This window comes from Scyliorhinus torazame, chromosome 1 (assembly GCF_047496885.1).
Source record: "Scyliorhinus torazame isolate Kashiwa2021f chromosome 1, sScyTor2.1, whole genome shotgun sequence".
Taxonomy (NCBI): Eukaryota; Metazoa; Chordata; class Chondrichthyes; order Carcharhiniformes; family Scyliorhinidae; genus Scyliorhinus; species Scyliorhinus torazame.
The window spans coordinates 57020055-57036171 of record NC_092707.1 but is presented as its reverse complement, the minus strand read 5'-3'; the positions used below and the strand labels follow the sequence as shown (position 1 = coordinate 57036171).

General features: G+C 47.9%; 1 protein-coding gene across 11 annotated transcripts in view; it reads left to right on the top strand.

Moving 5' to 3' along the window:
* Positions 1-16117, top strand: part of LOC140408146 (lysine-specific demethylase 2B-like) — a 402335-nt gene that overhangs the window by 206365 nt on the left and 179853 nt on the right. For all 11 annotated transcript variants that reach the window (XM_072495150.1, XM_072495146.1, XM_072495145.1 and 8 more), the window contains one exon: positions 4246-4721. In XM_072495150.1, the coding sequence (XP_072351251.1) occupies positions 4246-4721 (476 nt within the window). The remainder of the gene's footprint in view (positions 1-4245; positions 4722-16117) is intronic.

Sequence of the window (16117 nt, the reverse complement as noted above, 5' to 3'; positions counted from 1 at the left end):
ATCCACCCTTACACAAAACCCCTTTTCTGTCAGGAGTGATGTGTCCAACCTCCATGGTGGGCACAGGGCTCGGCCCATCGCTAATCGCATATCAACATGGTGTGGAGCATGGTCCGATATTACAATTGTTGAGTACCCAGCTCCCATCACACCCGGGAGTGAGGCCTTTCCCACTTAAGAAAAAATCTACTCTGGAGTAGACACGGTCCACATGAGAGAAGATGGAAAACTCCCTCCCCTAAGGTGACGAAAGCTCCCCCCAATCTGCTCCATGAACACAGTCAACTCCCTTGCCATCCCAGAAGTAACCAGAGACCTGGGACTTACCTGTCCATCCTCAGGTCTAATACACAATTGAAATCTCGCCCATAATCAACTGGTGTGAGTCTAGATCTGGGATGGCTGCCAACACCCTTTTGTTAAAATCTGTGTCGTCCCAAATTGGTGCATAAATGTTTGCTAAGACCACTGGTGCACCCGCCAGCACCCCATTCACCGTAACATATCAGCCCCCAGGGTCTGTCAAAATTCTAAGTCGCCAGAAATGCCATCCTCCTGTTGATCAAGATCGCAACTGCTCTCAGGGCAGCACGGTGGCGCAGTGGTTAGCACAGCTGCCTCACGGCGCCAAGGTCCCAGGTTCGATCCCGGCTCTGGGTCACTGTCCGTGTGGAGTTTGCACATTCTCCCCGCGTTTGCATGGGTTTCGCCCCCACAACCCAGACATGTGCAGGCTAGGTGGATTGGCCACGCTAAATTCTCTTAATTGGAAAAAATGAATTGGGGACTCTAAATTTATTTTTAAAATATGATCGCAACTGCTCTTGACCGTGAATCAAATTTTGAGTGGAAAACCTGCCCCACCCACCCTTTCTTCCATCTCGTCTGATCCCTAATTCGCAAATGTGTCTCCCGCAAGACTATCTCAAATGAGTAAAAACCCGAAACCTTTTACCCGGGCCATTAAGTCCCCTAAGGTTCCACATCACCAACCTAGTTGCGGGGCGGGGGGGGGGCTCCGGACCTCCGGACTCTCCCTCCAGTAGAATCAGCCATATCCCTTCTGTGAGGATCTTCAACTGGGTCCCAACCTATCTCGAATCCAGGCCCACCCAAGATGGTGCCACTTCCACCTCGTGTCGGCCCATACCTAAAGAGACCCTCGTCGCCAGCATTTTATCTACCCCTCCCTTCCAACCCCTCCCCACCCTTCCACACATCTGCTAACAATCCCTCCCAGCTCAAATAGGCACTCACTCTTTCCCCCATCCCACCCCAACACAGAAAACTGAACTAACCTAAACACATCACCTCACCCAACAAACAAAACAGAAACTGCTCCCACCCCAAGCATCTAGCCGCAGCTCTCTCACCCACTTTGCTTCTGTCAACGAGCAAAACCGCTAGCCAGGCAGCCACCATCCAGCAAGTCAGAAAGAGGAAAAAAATGGGAAATCCCAACCATAAAGAGCCAGACACCCACTTACCCCAGGTCCTCCATATTGGTGCTATTTTGAGTTACAGCCAGAGAGAGCATGCTAATATGCTAAACTGACTTTAGTACCCAAGAGGATGTCATTGCACTAATGGTAGATTAGAAGCTTCTTTTAAAAAAAAAAAAACTCCATTATTCTGCTGTTCATCTGTTTATTTTGGGTGCTGTCAACAACGAGAAAGATGTGTCTGTAAGTAGAAGCATCTTAAGGTGGCTTATTTACCACTTGCACCATGTTTTAATCCAAACAAACTGTAAAGATATTATACTGTGAAATTGTGACCAAATGTGTGCAACTTCCATCAAATCAATTCTATATTCATTGTATAACACTGCCAAACCCAAAATTAACTCACGTAAATTATTTTCAGTGAGGCCAGTCAAAACAGTGTTCTAGTATATAAATACCATTTTAGCAATTGAAACTGGCAAAGCCTCTCAGTTTATCAGAGAATTGCAACATCATGATGTGCATATGTTAATTCACCTGCTCCAAGCTAGTAATCCAAATACCACTTTCCATGCCTTAGCTCAAAAGACGCAACCCAATTGTAAATGGCTGTGGCTGGGTGACTTAAGCTGTGAGCAATAAGGTACTCTAATTTCTTTCAAAACTTGGTGCATCTGTGCAGGTGGACAAGAGATCCCTTGCCCTTTTGAGTAGTGCCATGGGATTTTTATGTCCCAACTGTGAGGGAAGACGAGGCCTCGCTCTAATGTTTTAGCCTGGTAACAGCATCTCTGACAGTGTAGCACTACCTTTGTTTTGTGTTGAAACATCACCTTATTTAATCTGTTCATGTATCTGGACTGGGGCTTGCAACTATGATCAACTGTATTCAAGACAAAGCTGCTACTACTGATCCAAGGTTGACACTATGGAAGCATGAGGAAGTTACAGAATTATTAGCTTGCAGTTAAAGGATATTCTGTATGAGAGCTTCCTGATGGCTCTTACAACAAAAACCAGGTTATTCATTGCAAAATCTTCAGGCTTCTCTTTGTAGTCCCCTAGGTGTCCTTGATGGATTTCTGGGGCCTCCCTGATACTTATTACTAGGCTGAGTTTGCAAGCACCTGGAGCGTTGCTTCATTATATTAATGGTGCAAAATAGGCAGAGGTGCAGCATGGCAGTTCTGCACTCCAGCGCCTGATTGATACACAGTTGACTCCAATTAAAGAGGGCCTTAATGATTGGAAAATAGGACAAATTAGTTCTTGTCCAGCAGTGCAACATCCTTTTTCATGACACCATAAGATTTGCAGTGCTATTGAAGAGTGAAATTTTCTTCACTGAAGTGGGGGTGGTGTTTTGGGGGAGACGGTGATAAAGTTAGTTGTCCCAGTGCTGATCCTCGGATAAGCTCAGACCAATGTCAAACCCTGGGTAAGGGAGCACGGCACCCCTGAGGGTAGCACAGTGGTTAGCACAGTTGCTTCACAGTGCCAGGGTCCCAGGTTCGATTCCCGACTTGGGTCACTGTCTGTGCGGAGGCTGCATAGAACATAGAACATAGAACAATACAGCGCAGTACAGGCCCTTCGGCCCACGATGTTGCACCGAAACAAAAGCCATCCAACCTACACTATGCCATTATCATCCATATGTTTATCCAATAAACTTTTAAATGCCCTCAATGTTGGCGAGTTCACCACTGTAGCAGGTAGGGCATTCCACGGCCTCACTACTCTTTGCGTAAAGAACCTACCTCTGACCTCTGTCCTATATCTATTACCCCTCAGTTTAAAGTTATGTCCCCTCGTGCCAGCCATATCCATCCGCGGGAGAAGGCTCTCACTGTCCACCCTATCCAACCCCCTGATCATGTTCTCCCCGTGTCTGCGTGGGTTTCTTCCGGGTACTCCGGTTTCCTCCCACAGTCCAAAGATGTGCAGGATAGGTGGATTGGCCACGCTAAATTGCCCTTAGTGTCCAAAAAGGTCAGTGGGGTTACGGGGATAGGGTGGAGGTGTGGGCTTAAATAGGGTGCTCTTTCCAAGGGCCGGTGCACACTCAATGGGCCGAATGGCCTCCTTCTACACTGTAAATTGTATGGTTCTATGGAAAGCAGATCTCAGTCCAGTTTCTTGCTTTTGACTACTGTCTTGTGACTCCGACTAGGAAGGTGTAGTTTTAAGTGGGAGTAGAATTGGGCTGGGATAAAGATGATTTTTGTTATTGTAGAGTTTTGTGCTAACACTGCAACTGAAATATCTTTAATTATTGTTGCAATTTTCTGTGGTGCCAAGTGGGTGTATCAGGAGCAGGAATTAGCAGCATTCTATTAATAATGAGGCAAAACAAAAATCATTCCTACAAGGAGGTTCTTTTCACCTCTTGCAATTATAGTTTTGAAAATATTTGATACAGTTAATGTCTAAACTGCCTAGAATGATGACTGGAATTTCTGTTGGGTTTTTACATTGCATGGCATGGATGGACATGACAGCTTGTCCTCGGGCCAGTGCAAGCCCCAACAGGGCATAACCTGGTAGAACAATAATTGGGCCTCAATGCCCTGCCCAAAGGAATATAAAAATAAAAGGTTCCTGCAGTTGATCAATAGCCATCGACTTCCAATTTTGTACTTTGAGATGGTTGTCTTCTTCATATTGTAACAAAGTGCTGGGTTTATTCCCGGTTCCCTTAGTGTAATTGCCTATTAATATTATCCATTATTTAGCTTCAAGCGTGTTCCTTTCCTTGATTACTGTGTGAAGTATTACATTTGAGTTTAAATATTCCCAGATTCCGAGAAGAAACCAAATACAGAGAGCCCTTCATCAGATTCCCGACTAGACATGGATGAAGAATCTTCTGATGTGCGAGTCAAGGAGGAGAAAGATGAGACGAGAGACAAAATGAGCCTTCAAAGCACAAAAGTATTTGGTGATGATTCGCCTTCTCCTAACAGTGCACAATCGGAAGGAAATGAAAGCTCCGGGAAGACACAGAAAATGACAAAGCGTTTAAAGCGGACTTTGTCCAATGACTCTGATGACAGCACCAAGTCACCAATGCTGACAGACTGTCCCAAGACACCAAGCGGATCTCCTGACCCCTCCCAGCCAGTGTCCGAGGGGTCCAACAAATGGATTCACCTGACCGAGTTTGAGTTGAAAGGGTTAAAGGCACTTGTCGAAAAACTCGAGTCTTTGCCAGAGAATAAAAAATGTGTCCCCGACGGGATAGAAGATCCGTATGCCCTTCTGGAGGATATGAAGGTTAGTGTTGTAGTAAAATGTTTTCCAAGGCTTTCACCCAATTCTGGCTGGAGCACACGATTTTAATCAAATGCGAGCCGTGTTCTCATTTCTGATTACAAGTGGCATTTATCCCGTGTTTCAGTTTACATTATTACTGATAATATGACTCTAAATTGGGTAATTAATAAAAAGCACAGTATATTAGTCTTCTTTGGAGTTACAGGGAATTGACAAAGTAAATCGAAAATTCCTTCAATGCCTCTTTAAATTTGATATTTAGGACTTAATCTGTCAGTGATTATTAGGAAAATCTCATCAGTTCACTAAATGTAACAAACAGCTTCTCTGGGTTGGGAAATAGTTACCTTCCGCTGCTTAATTATTCAGCAACTCATTCGATAATTTAGCATATTTCTGCAAAGTGGAATTCTTTTTAATGCTGTGAGGATATGACCTGTTACGGTTTATTTGTGTAAAAACTGGAAGCTTACCCCGAAGTCTCGAAACACTTGTTACTGCAATTTGCTCACTGTATTTCCTGTTTTCTTTGCTCAGCAAATATTAATGTTTTCTGTATGGAAGATTTTCTGGTATCGAAACATCCAAGCTTGTTATCCGTAATATTTCAGAATCGTAGGCTGATATTCTCTCCTCCCTATTCATAGGCTATGGGGGATTAAATAAAAACACCAGTTGCCTCACGGATGCGCAGATTGGGACTGAATTCACTTGACTGTGGCAGCAAATGTCTGCCCTAGCCCTTGTGGATTGGCTTTAAATTTCACCAGGACAGATGACACCAGTTTCTAGCCATCAACGAAACTTTTCAGTTCTATTACGTTATGGTCAGTGTTCCCTAAAATATCCTTTACTACAAGATCATTAATTAATCTTGTCTCATTACACATTACCAGATCGAAAAGCACGGTAGCATTGTGGATAGCACGATTGCTTCACAGCTCCAGGGTCTCCGGTTCGATTCCGGCTTGGGTCACTGTCTGTGCGGAGTCTGCACATCCTCCCCGTGTGTGCGTGGGTTTCCTCCGGGTGCTCCGGTTTCCTCCCACAGTCCAAAGGTGTGCGGGTTAGGTGGATTGGCCATGATAAATTGCCCTTAGTGTCCAAAATTGCCCTTAGTGTTGGGTGGGGTTACTGGGTTATGGGGATAGGGTGGAGGTATTGACCTTGGGTAGGGTGCTCTTTCCAAGAGCCGGTGCAGACTCGATGGGCTGAATGGCCTCCTGCACTGTAAATTCTATGTTAAATCTGCAGTAATTCGCTTTGATCTTAGTCGAGATCCTTTTTGACTGCTGTACTGATTTTATCATTTAACACAGCTGCCCTACCTCCTTTTCCTTTTTGCCTATCCTTTTAGAGATGCCAAATACCGTTGAATATTCAGCTCCCAGCCTTGACACTCAGGTCAATGAAGCTAACTTGTAAAATCAGAGAGTACACATCAAAGGGCAAGATTTGTGCAATTGACTCTTTTGATACAGGGTGCAGTATGAAAGAAGCAACTTGATTGAAACATATAAGATCCTGAGGGGGCTTGACAGGGTCGATGTGGAAAGCATGTTTCCTCTTGTGGCAGAATCTAGAACTAGGGGCCACTGTTTAAAAATATTGGGTCGCCCATTTAATATGGAGATGAGGTGACATTAAAAAAAAATTTTTTTAAATGTTTTTATTCTCCATTTTCACATTTTCCTTCAAAATTTACACCCCAACCACAGACAGTCAATGGTAACAAATACAAAATCAATCCCCTTAACAATACCAACGATCCCATCCTCCCACCACCCCAAACAACGGCCCACCATGCATCCAATAAAACAAACCCTCCCACAGTGGCAACAAGAAAACAAAGGAGAAAAAGAAAAAGGAGTCCGGGACCGCCCATTGACCTATAGAGTTCTCCCCCCCCCCCCCCCCCTACACTCAACGCCCTCCATCCTCTGAAAGAGTACCGTACATGATACCCAAGAGTTGTAACCCCCCCGCCCCCCAGTCTCCAACTCCTCCCGTCCACTGCCTCTTGTAAAACCCCTCCCCCTAACCTCTGTTCCTTCCCCCCAACTTTCCACCCCGGCTAGACCACTCGGACCCTGTTCTGCCAGGCTCCGATGGCCGCAGTCCCTCCCCCCACCTCACTCCCATTCACTGGCCGGCTGAAACCGGCCAGCGTGGAGGCCCCCGCCCAGGTCCCTTTCCCCCTTGCCTGGCCCTAGGAAGCCCAGAAATCCCTTTTAGCACACAAACCCCTCATATCCACCTACACCCCAAAGAGCCCTCATTACGAGTGAAAGTCCCATCACTTCCCTTGTCCAAATATATACAACATTGGCTCCTTTAGCCCATACACCCGCACGCAGTGAAACAAAAAAGAAGAAAATACAGTCATGAGGTTACATTGGCACATTGCCATTTCTCAATTTCTCAGTTCTGCCACAGTCCTTCTGCCTTCGCAAACTCCTCCGCTGCTTCCGCCGTTCCAAAATAAAAGTCCCTGAGCTTGTAAGTCACCCTCAGCTTCGCTGGATATACAATGCCGCACCGCACCTTGCTAATGTACAGTGCCCTCTTCACCCGGTTGAAGGCAGCCCGCCTCCTTGCCAGCTCCACCGTAAAGTCCTGGTATACACGTATACCAGCTCCAGCCCACTGCACCACCTGCTTCTGCTTTGCCCAGCTCAGGCCCTTCTCCTTCACTCTGTACCTACGGAAGCACAGAGTCACTACCTTGGCGGCTCACTCACCTTTGGTATAGGCCTTCACGACCGATGAGCCCGATCCAGTTCATATCGGGAGGGATCCTCCCCCTCCCCCAATAGTTTTGTCAGCATCGCGGCAAAATACTCAGTCGGCCTCGGTCCTTCAACTCCTTCGGGCAGCCCCACAATCCTCAAATTCTGTCGCCTGGATCTGTTTTCCAGGTCTTCCATTTTTCCTCGCAGATCCTTGTTAATGTCCATCACCTTCCGCATCTCCTTCCCCATCGAGGCGAATTGATCACCGTGCTGCAATAACGTCTCCTCCACTTCCTTCAGCGCCTCCCCTTGCTCTCGCACCTCCGCCACTGCGCTCGCCTCCGCCTTAGTCACTGGGGAAATCGCCTCCTCCACCAGCACACTCAAAACCTCTCTCATCTCCTTCCTCATTGTCTCCATGTATTTTGTAAACTGCCTTTCGAATTCCGCAGCCATCACCGTAGTTATTTCTTCAGCCGTAAGCAATGCGGCCTCCGCTGGTGCTCCAGCCTCCATTTTCCTTGGTGACCCCGTGGTGACCTTTCCACTCCGCGACGGACCTTCAGCTGTTTTCCTTACGGACGTTCTTTTGCTCACCCTCGACATTTTTCTTCACTGTGCCCTCACTCTGTGCCTTCTCCCTGCTTTTGCCGCCTCTGTGAACCCTGGGACGGGGCTTAAAACCCCGTAAATGCCGTTCCTGAACGGGAGCCCTCCATTGTGCAGCCGCCTCCCGCCCGCCGTCACCCACATTTTTTAATCTTGAGGGTAGTGATTCTTTGGAACTCTCTTCCTCAAATGGTGGTGGAAGCAAAGTCTTTGAATATTTTTAAGGTAGTGGTGGATAGATTCTTGGTAAGTAAAGGGGTGATAGGTTATCGGGGGTGGATGGGATGTAGATCTGAGGTTACTATCAGATCAGCTGCGATCTTATCAAATGGTGGAGCAGGGCCGAGTGGCCTACTCCTCCTCATTGATATGTTAAATGGAAAAATTATTTTCAATGCATTCGTATATTTCTTGGTTTTAAACAAAAATTGCTGTTTTGCAATTGGGCTTGTTATTAACTAAAATGTTAATGAGTTCATTTTCCAAATGATGGGGGTGATTGCAGTATACAGTACACACAAAGAAAGGCTGTGTTAATTCCCTATGGCACAATATCATTTAATTAGATATTGCCCAGTGTGGGGGTGTTACGGTGGTGCAGTGGTTAGCACTGCTGTCTACGGCGCTGAGGACCCAGGTTTGATCCCGGCCCCGGGTCACTGTCTGTGTGGAGTTTGAACATTCTCCCCGCGTCTGCGTGGGTTTCGCCCCCACAACCCAAAGGTGCGCAGGCTAGGTGGATTGGCCACACTAAATTGCCCCTTAATTGGAAAAAAATTGAATTGGGTACTCTAAATTTTTTTTTTTAAATTATCCTGCACTTACCTAATTGACCACTGACTTTGTCCCAAACTATAGTTTCCACAAGTTTGTCTACCACTGAAATCAAATTCATTGATCTGTAGTTGCAGCTACAACCTTGTACTTTTTAAACAAGGGGGTAACATTCGTAATACTCAGTCCTCTGGCACCATCTCTTTATCTTAGGAAGACTGGAAGATTGTCTAGTCCCTCTTCAATTTCTACTCTCACTTCCCTCAGTACCTCTGGGTGCATCTCATCCAGTCCTGGTATCTTATCAATTTTAAGTAAAGACGGCCTTTCCAAAACCTTCTCCTTCTCAATTGTAAATTCTTCTAATGTATCAATTACCTCATCACTCACTTTGGCCTGGGTAGCATCTTCTTCCTTTGTAAAGACAGATACAAAGTACCAATTTAATACCACTGCTATTTCTCCTGCCTCCATCCGCAAGTGTCCCTTTTTTATAATCCCTAATCAGCCCTACTCTTTGTTTTGTCGCCGTTATATTATTTTTATGCTTACAGAAGACCTTGGAATTCCCTTTTTATATTAGCTGCAAGACTCTTTTCCGCTATCTTCTTGCTTCTCATCTTCCCCACTCGGTCCTTCCATGACAAAGTTTGCACTGTGATGTCAAATGAGCTCAACGTCAGAAGTAGATTCAAGGAGGATCTTGCCTGGTCAAGATAAGATCTGCTCCCATTAGAATTCTTTCAGACCAAGGAGTCTTTCGGGCCTCCTCAGCCGCCATCCTAATCTTGTTGGAATACACAATCACCTGCAAACTGCAAAGCCCACTGACAGACAGGGGCCATCCTCACTAATCGCCAGCTTCAGCCTCCCAACACTAAATTCCTATTACAGCCCACTAGCCAGGTGCGAGGAGGCAAACATCATTTAAATGGGGACCTGCCATTGAAAATCAAAAGGCTCTCCATTTCCCTAGCCTTGCTAGGTTCTCTGCCTGTTACCTGCTCCACTGTACCCTTTTTGCCCCCTCAACTAATGTCAAGGCCAGGGCTGCACGGTGGCGCAGTGGATTAGCCCTGCTGCCTCACGGCGCCTCTCAGGTTCGATCCCGGCTCTGGGTCACTGTCCATGTGGAGTTAGCACATTCTCCCCGTGGATTGTTTAGGTGGATTGGCCACGCTAAATTGCCCCTTAATTGGAAAAATATAATTGGCTACTCTAAATTTATTTTAAAAATAGAACAAAAATAATAGATATTGCCCACTGTGGTCGTACTCATTTATTTATTTATTTTAAAAATAAATTTAGAGTATCCAATTTTTTTTTTTTACCATTTAAGGGGCAATTTAGCGTGACCAATCCACCTAACCTGCACATCTTTGAGTTGTGGGGGCGAGACCCATGCAGACACGGAAATTTGCAAACTCTGCATGGGCAGTGACCCGGGGCCGGGATCGAACCCGCGTCCTCAGAGCTGTAGTACTCCTGATTTATTTATTTTAAATTTATTTTTTGTTATAAATTTAGAGTACCCAATTCATTTTTTGCAATTAAGGGGAAATTTAGCATGTCCAATCCACCTACCCTGCGCATCTTTGGGTTGTGGCGACGAAACCCACGCAAACACGGGGAGAATGTGCAAACTCCACACAGACAGTGACCCAGAGCCGGGATCGAACCTGGGACCTCGGCACCATGAGGCAGCAATGCTAACCACTGTGCCACCGTGCTGCCCGGTAGTACTCAATTATTGGGGCCACAAAGTCTGTTTAGGGGAGTAAGTCACAATGCTGAACTCCAGAGAATGCCTATTTGAGTGATGAAATTCGTAACACTCTTAGCAATGCTGAGAATGTTGCTTCACAAATGCCCTGGGTACCAGAGGCCTGCTGTAGGCTCTGGAACATTCCTGACAATTGCACTGGTTTTCACAAAGGTAGGAAGAAACTTACATTTCTTTTATTAAAAAAATATATTTTATTCAAGATTTTTTGGCCAAACATAACAGTACATAGTTTTTCTTTTAAACAACAATAAAGCAATATAAATAACAGTGGCCAGTTTTAAACAAGTAAATAAATAATATATAAACAGAAACAAAAACAAAACTAAATGGCAACTGCCTTGTCAAAAATAGTTACTCTCCAAAGATACAATCCAACAGTCCAATATACATTACCTATAACAAATGTCGATACATATACAATGACATCCCTAAGAGCCCGCCCGGATCCTCTCTTCCCCCCCCCCCCTCCCCCCTGGGTTGCTGCTGCTGTTCTCCTTTTTCATTCCCTCTATCGTTCTGTGAGGTAGTTGACGAACGGTTGCCACCGCCTGGTGAACCCTTGAGCCGAACCCCTTAATACAAACTTGATCCGTTCTAACTTTATAAACCCTGCCATGTCGTTTATCCAGGTCTCCACGCCCGGGGGTTTGGCTTCCTTCCACATAAGCAATATCCTGCGCCGGGCTACTAGGGACGCAAAGGCCAAAACATCGGCCTCTCTCGCCTCCTGCACTCCCGGCTCTTCTGCAACCCCGAATATAGCCAACCCCCAGCCTGGCTCGACCCGGACCCCCACCACCTTCGCCACCCCCACCCAGAACCCCTGTAATGCCGGACATGACCAGGACATGTGGGTGTGATGCGCTGGGCTTCTCGAGCATCTCCCACACCTATCCTCGACCCTGAAAAATTTACTGAGCCGTGCTCCAGTCATATGCGCCCTGTGTAGAACCTTGAATTGTATCAGGCTTAGCCTGGCACACGAGGACGACGAGTTTACCCTACGTAGGGCATCAGCCCACAGCCCCTCCTCAATCTCCTCCCCAGCTCTTCTTCCCATTTCCCTTTCAGCTCATCTACCATAATCGCCCCTTGTCCCTCATTTCCCTATATATGTCCGACACCTTACCATCCCCCACCCATGTCTCTGAGATCACTCTATCCTGCACCTCCTGCGTCGGGAGCTGCGGGAATTCCCTCACCTGTTGCCTCGCAAAAGCCCTCAGTTGCATATACCGAAATGCATTCCCTTGGAGCAACCCATATTTTTCCGTCAATGCTCCCAGACTCGCAAATGTCCCATCTACAAACAGATCTCTCAATTGTACTACCCCAGCTCTTTGCCATGCTCCAAATCCCCCATCCATTCTCCCCGGAACAAACCTATGGTTATTTCTTATCGGGGACCGCACCGAGGCTCCCGTCCTTCCCCCATGCCGTCTCCACTGCCCCCAAATTTTTAATGTTGCCACCACCACCGGGCTTGTCGTATATTTCTTCGGTGAGAACGGCAACGGTGCCGCCATCATTGCTTGTAAGCTGGTCCCCTTGCAGGACGCCCTCTCCAATCTCTTCCACGCCACTCTCTCCCCTTCTCCCATCCACTTACAGACGATTGAAACATTTAGGCTCGGTAGTGCCAAACCCCCCCCCCCATCCCTACTACGCTGCAAGAACCCCCTCCTCACTCTCTGGGTCTTCCAGGCCCACACAAAACTCATAATGCTTTTCTCAATTCTCTTTTTAAAAAAAAAAAAGCCTTCGTGACCATCACCGGGAGGCACTGAAACACAAAGAGGAATCTCGGGAGAACCACCATTTTAACCGCCTGCACCCTACCCGCCAGTGACGGGGACACCATGTCCCATCTCTTGAAGTCCTCCTCCATCTGTTCCACCAATCGTGTTAAATTAAGCAGGTGCAAGGTTCCCCAATTCTTGGCTATCTGAATCCTCAAGTATCGGAAGTCTCTTGTTACCTTCCTCAGCGGTAAATCCTCTATTTCCCTGCTCTGCTCCCCCGGATGCACCACAAACAACTCACTTTTCCCCATGTTCAATTTATACCCCGAAAAATCCCCAAACTCCCCAAGTATCCGCATTATCTCTGGCATCCCCTCCACCGGGTCCGCCACATACAACAACAAATCATCCGCATACAAAGATACCCGGTGTTCTTCTCCTCCCCTAAACACTCCCCTCCACTTCCTGGAACCCCTCAGTGCCATGGCCAGGGGCTCAATCGCCAGTGCAAACAATAACGGAGACAGGGGACACCCCTGCCTCGTCCCTCTGTAAAGCCGGAAATAATCAGACCCCCGTCCATTCGTAACCACACCCGCCATCGGTGCCCTATACAGCAACTGTACCCATCCGATATACCCATCTCCAAAGCCAAATCTCCTCAGCACCTCCCACAGATAATCCCACTCCACTCTATCAAATGCTTTCTCGGCATCCATCGCCACCACTATCTCCGATTCCCCCTCTGGCGGGAATGTTCGTGTTCAGCTGTCTCCCCTTCAGAAACCCAGTTTGGTCCTCATGAACCACCCCCGGGACACAGTCCTCTATCCTCGTCGCCATTACCTTGGCCAGAATCTTCGCATCCACATTTAAAAGAGAAATGGGCCTATAGGACCCGCATTGCAGCGGGTCTTTTTCTTTCTTTAGGAGGAGCGATATCTGCCTCTGACATAGTCGGGGGCAACTGCCCCCTTTCCCTAGCCTCATTCAAGGTTCTCGTCAGAAGCGGGGCCAGCAAGTCCATATACTTCCTATAATATTCCACCGGGAATCCGTCTGGTCCCGGGGCCTTCCCCGCCTGCATGCTCCCAATCCCTTTCACTACCTCCTCCATCTCAATCTGTGCTCCCAGTCCCGCCCTCTCCTGCTCCTCCACCTTAGGGAATTCCAGCTGATCCAGAAAGCACATCATTCTCTCCTTCCCTTCCGGGGGCTGAGCTTTATATAATCTTTCGTAGAATACCTTGAACACCCCATTCACTCTCTCCGCTCCCCGCTCCGTCTCTCACCCCCCCCATCTCCCTCGCTGCTCCCCTCTTCCTCAGTTGGTGGGCCAGCAACCGGCTCGCCTTCTCCCCATATTCATACTGTACACCTTGTGCCTTCCTCCATTGTGCCTCTGCATTACCCGTAGTCAACAAGTCAAATTCTACATGTAGCCTTTGCCTTTCCCTGTGCAGTCCCTCCTCCGGTGCCTCCGCATATTGTCTGTCCACCCTCAAATGTTCTTTCAGCAACCGCTCCCTTTCCCTACCCTCCTGCTTTCCTTTATGTGCCCTAATAGATATCAGCTCCCCTCTAACCACTGCCTTCAACGCCTCCCAGACCACTCCCACCTGAACCTCCCCACTGTCATTAAGCTCCAAGTACCTTTCAATACACCGCCTCACCCTTAAACATACCCCCTCATCTGCCAATAGTCCCATGTCCATTCTCCAGGGCGGGTGCTGTTCTTTTTCCTCCCCTATCTCCAGGTCCACCCAATGTGGAGCGTGGTCCGAGATAGCTATAGCCGTGTACTCTGTCCCTGTCACCTTCGGGATCAGCACCTTTCCCAAAACAAAAAAGTCTCTCCGTGAATATACTTCATGGACATAGGAGAAAAACGAGAACTCCTTACTCCTAGGCCTGCTAAATCTCCAGGGGTCTACTCCTCCCATCTGCTCCATAAAGTCCTTGAGCACCCTAGCTGCAGCCGGCCTCCTCCCGGTCCTGGACCTCGACCTGTCCAGCCCTGGGTCCAGCACCGTATTGAAGTCTCCCCCCATTACCAACTTTCCCGCCTCTAGGTCCGGGATACGTCCCAACATACGCCTCATAAAATTGGCATCATCCCAGTCCGGGGCATATACGTTCACTAGAACCACCGCCTCCCCTTGTAATCTGCCACTCACCATCACATATCTACCCCCACTCTCCGCCACTATGGTCTTTGCCTCAAACAGTATCCGTTTCCCCACCAATATAGCCACCCCCCCTGTTCTTTGCGTCTAACCCCGAATGAAACACCTGCCCCACCCATCCTTTGCGTAGTCTGACCTGGCCTATCAGTTTCAAATGCGTCTCCTGCAACATAACCACATCTGCCTTTAATTTCTTTAAGTGTGCGAGTACCCGTGCCCTTTTAATCGGCCCGTTCAGCCCTCTCACATTCCACGTGATCAGCCGGGTTGGGGGGCTCTTTACCCCCCCCCCCTTGTCGACTAGCCATCCCCTTTTTTAATCCAGCTCCTCACCCGGTTCCCACGTAGCCGTATCTCCCCCCGACGGCGCCCTCCCGCCTCGACCACCCCACCCCGTACCAGCTCCCCCTTCTCCCAGCAGCAGCAACCCAGTTAACCCCCCCCCCCCCCCCGCTAGATCCTTTTCTAGCGTAATTGCACCCCCCATGTTGCTCCCAGAAGTCAGCAAACTCTGGCTGACCTCGGCTTCCCCCCGTGACCTCGGCCCCCACTGTGCGAGGCCCCCTCCTTCCTGCTTCCCTGTTCCCGCCATGATTACCATAGCGCGGGAACAAAGCCCGCGTTTCCCTCTTGGCCCCACCCCTAATGGCCGGCGCCCACAATTCCTCATCCTCTTTCCCCCCCCCCACCCACCCCCCCACGACATGGGGAAGAGAGATAAGTTACAGGGTCGCAAGATTAACAACTTGAGAGGAAACTTGCATTTCTAGTAACAATTTGTTGTAAAATGCCCCAAGGATTGCTGGCAAAAGATTTGTCATTCAACCATATATTGGGATATTAGGACAGATGATCAGAAGAGAACTGCAGAGCTTGGGGTCCAGGGAATTGCACTGTTAAAGGTACAACACCAGTGGCGAAGTATTAACAGCAGGGATGCAAAAAGGCTGGAATTAGATGTACGCAGATATTTTGGAGAGCTGCAGTGCGAGAAGAAATTACAGAGATAAGGTGGGGGGGGAGGCCACAGAATAAATTGAAAATGAGGAAGTGAATTTCAAAATCGAGGCATTGCCGGACCAGGAGGATGTGCAGATGCCGAATGAGGGCAGAACTGTTGTCCGATTTGTCATTGTAGATAGCCTTCCAGGACTTGCACCTAATCGATCCAAATAGCTATAATTGATCAAAGGGAAATTGTGCCGAGTTTCTTGAGAGTGGTGAGAAAGCGGTGAATAACAATGGCCCCTTTCATCCACCAAAGGTGGATCCACCAAAGTAAGGATCCAAGTATCCTTACTTTGGTGCAGTTAGAAAAGTGATCAAGTACAGTGCCCAAGTGGCTGTTCCTCATGTGTGCAGATAAATGATGTTTGTCAGCAGACTATTGATCACATAGCTGGGATTGTGGCAGAGCTTGATCCTAACCTTGCCTAATGTGCTTGCCCATTTTGGTTGAGGATGTAAGACAGTAATCTGGAGTGTGATGTCCGAATGATTTTCCTCCCTCTGAGGTCAGTTGGAGAATCTGCACCTTGGCCAAGGCTGTGAACCAACTGCGCACAGA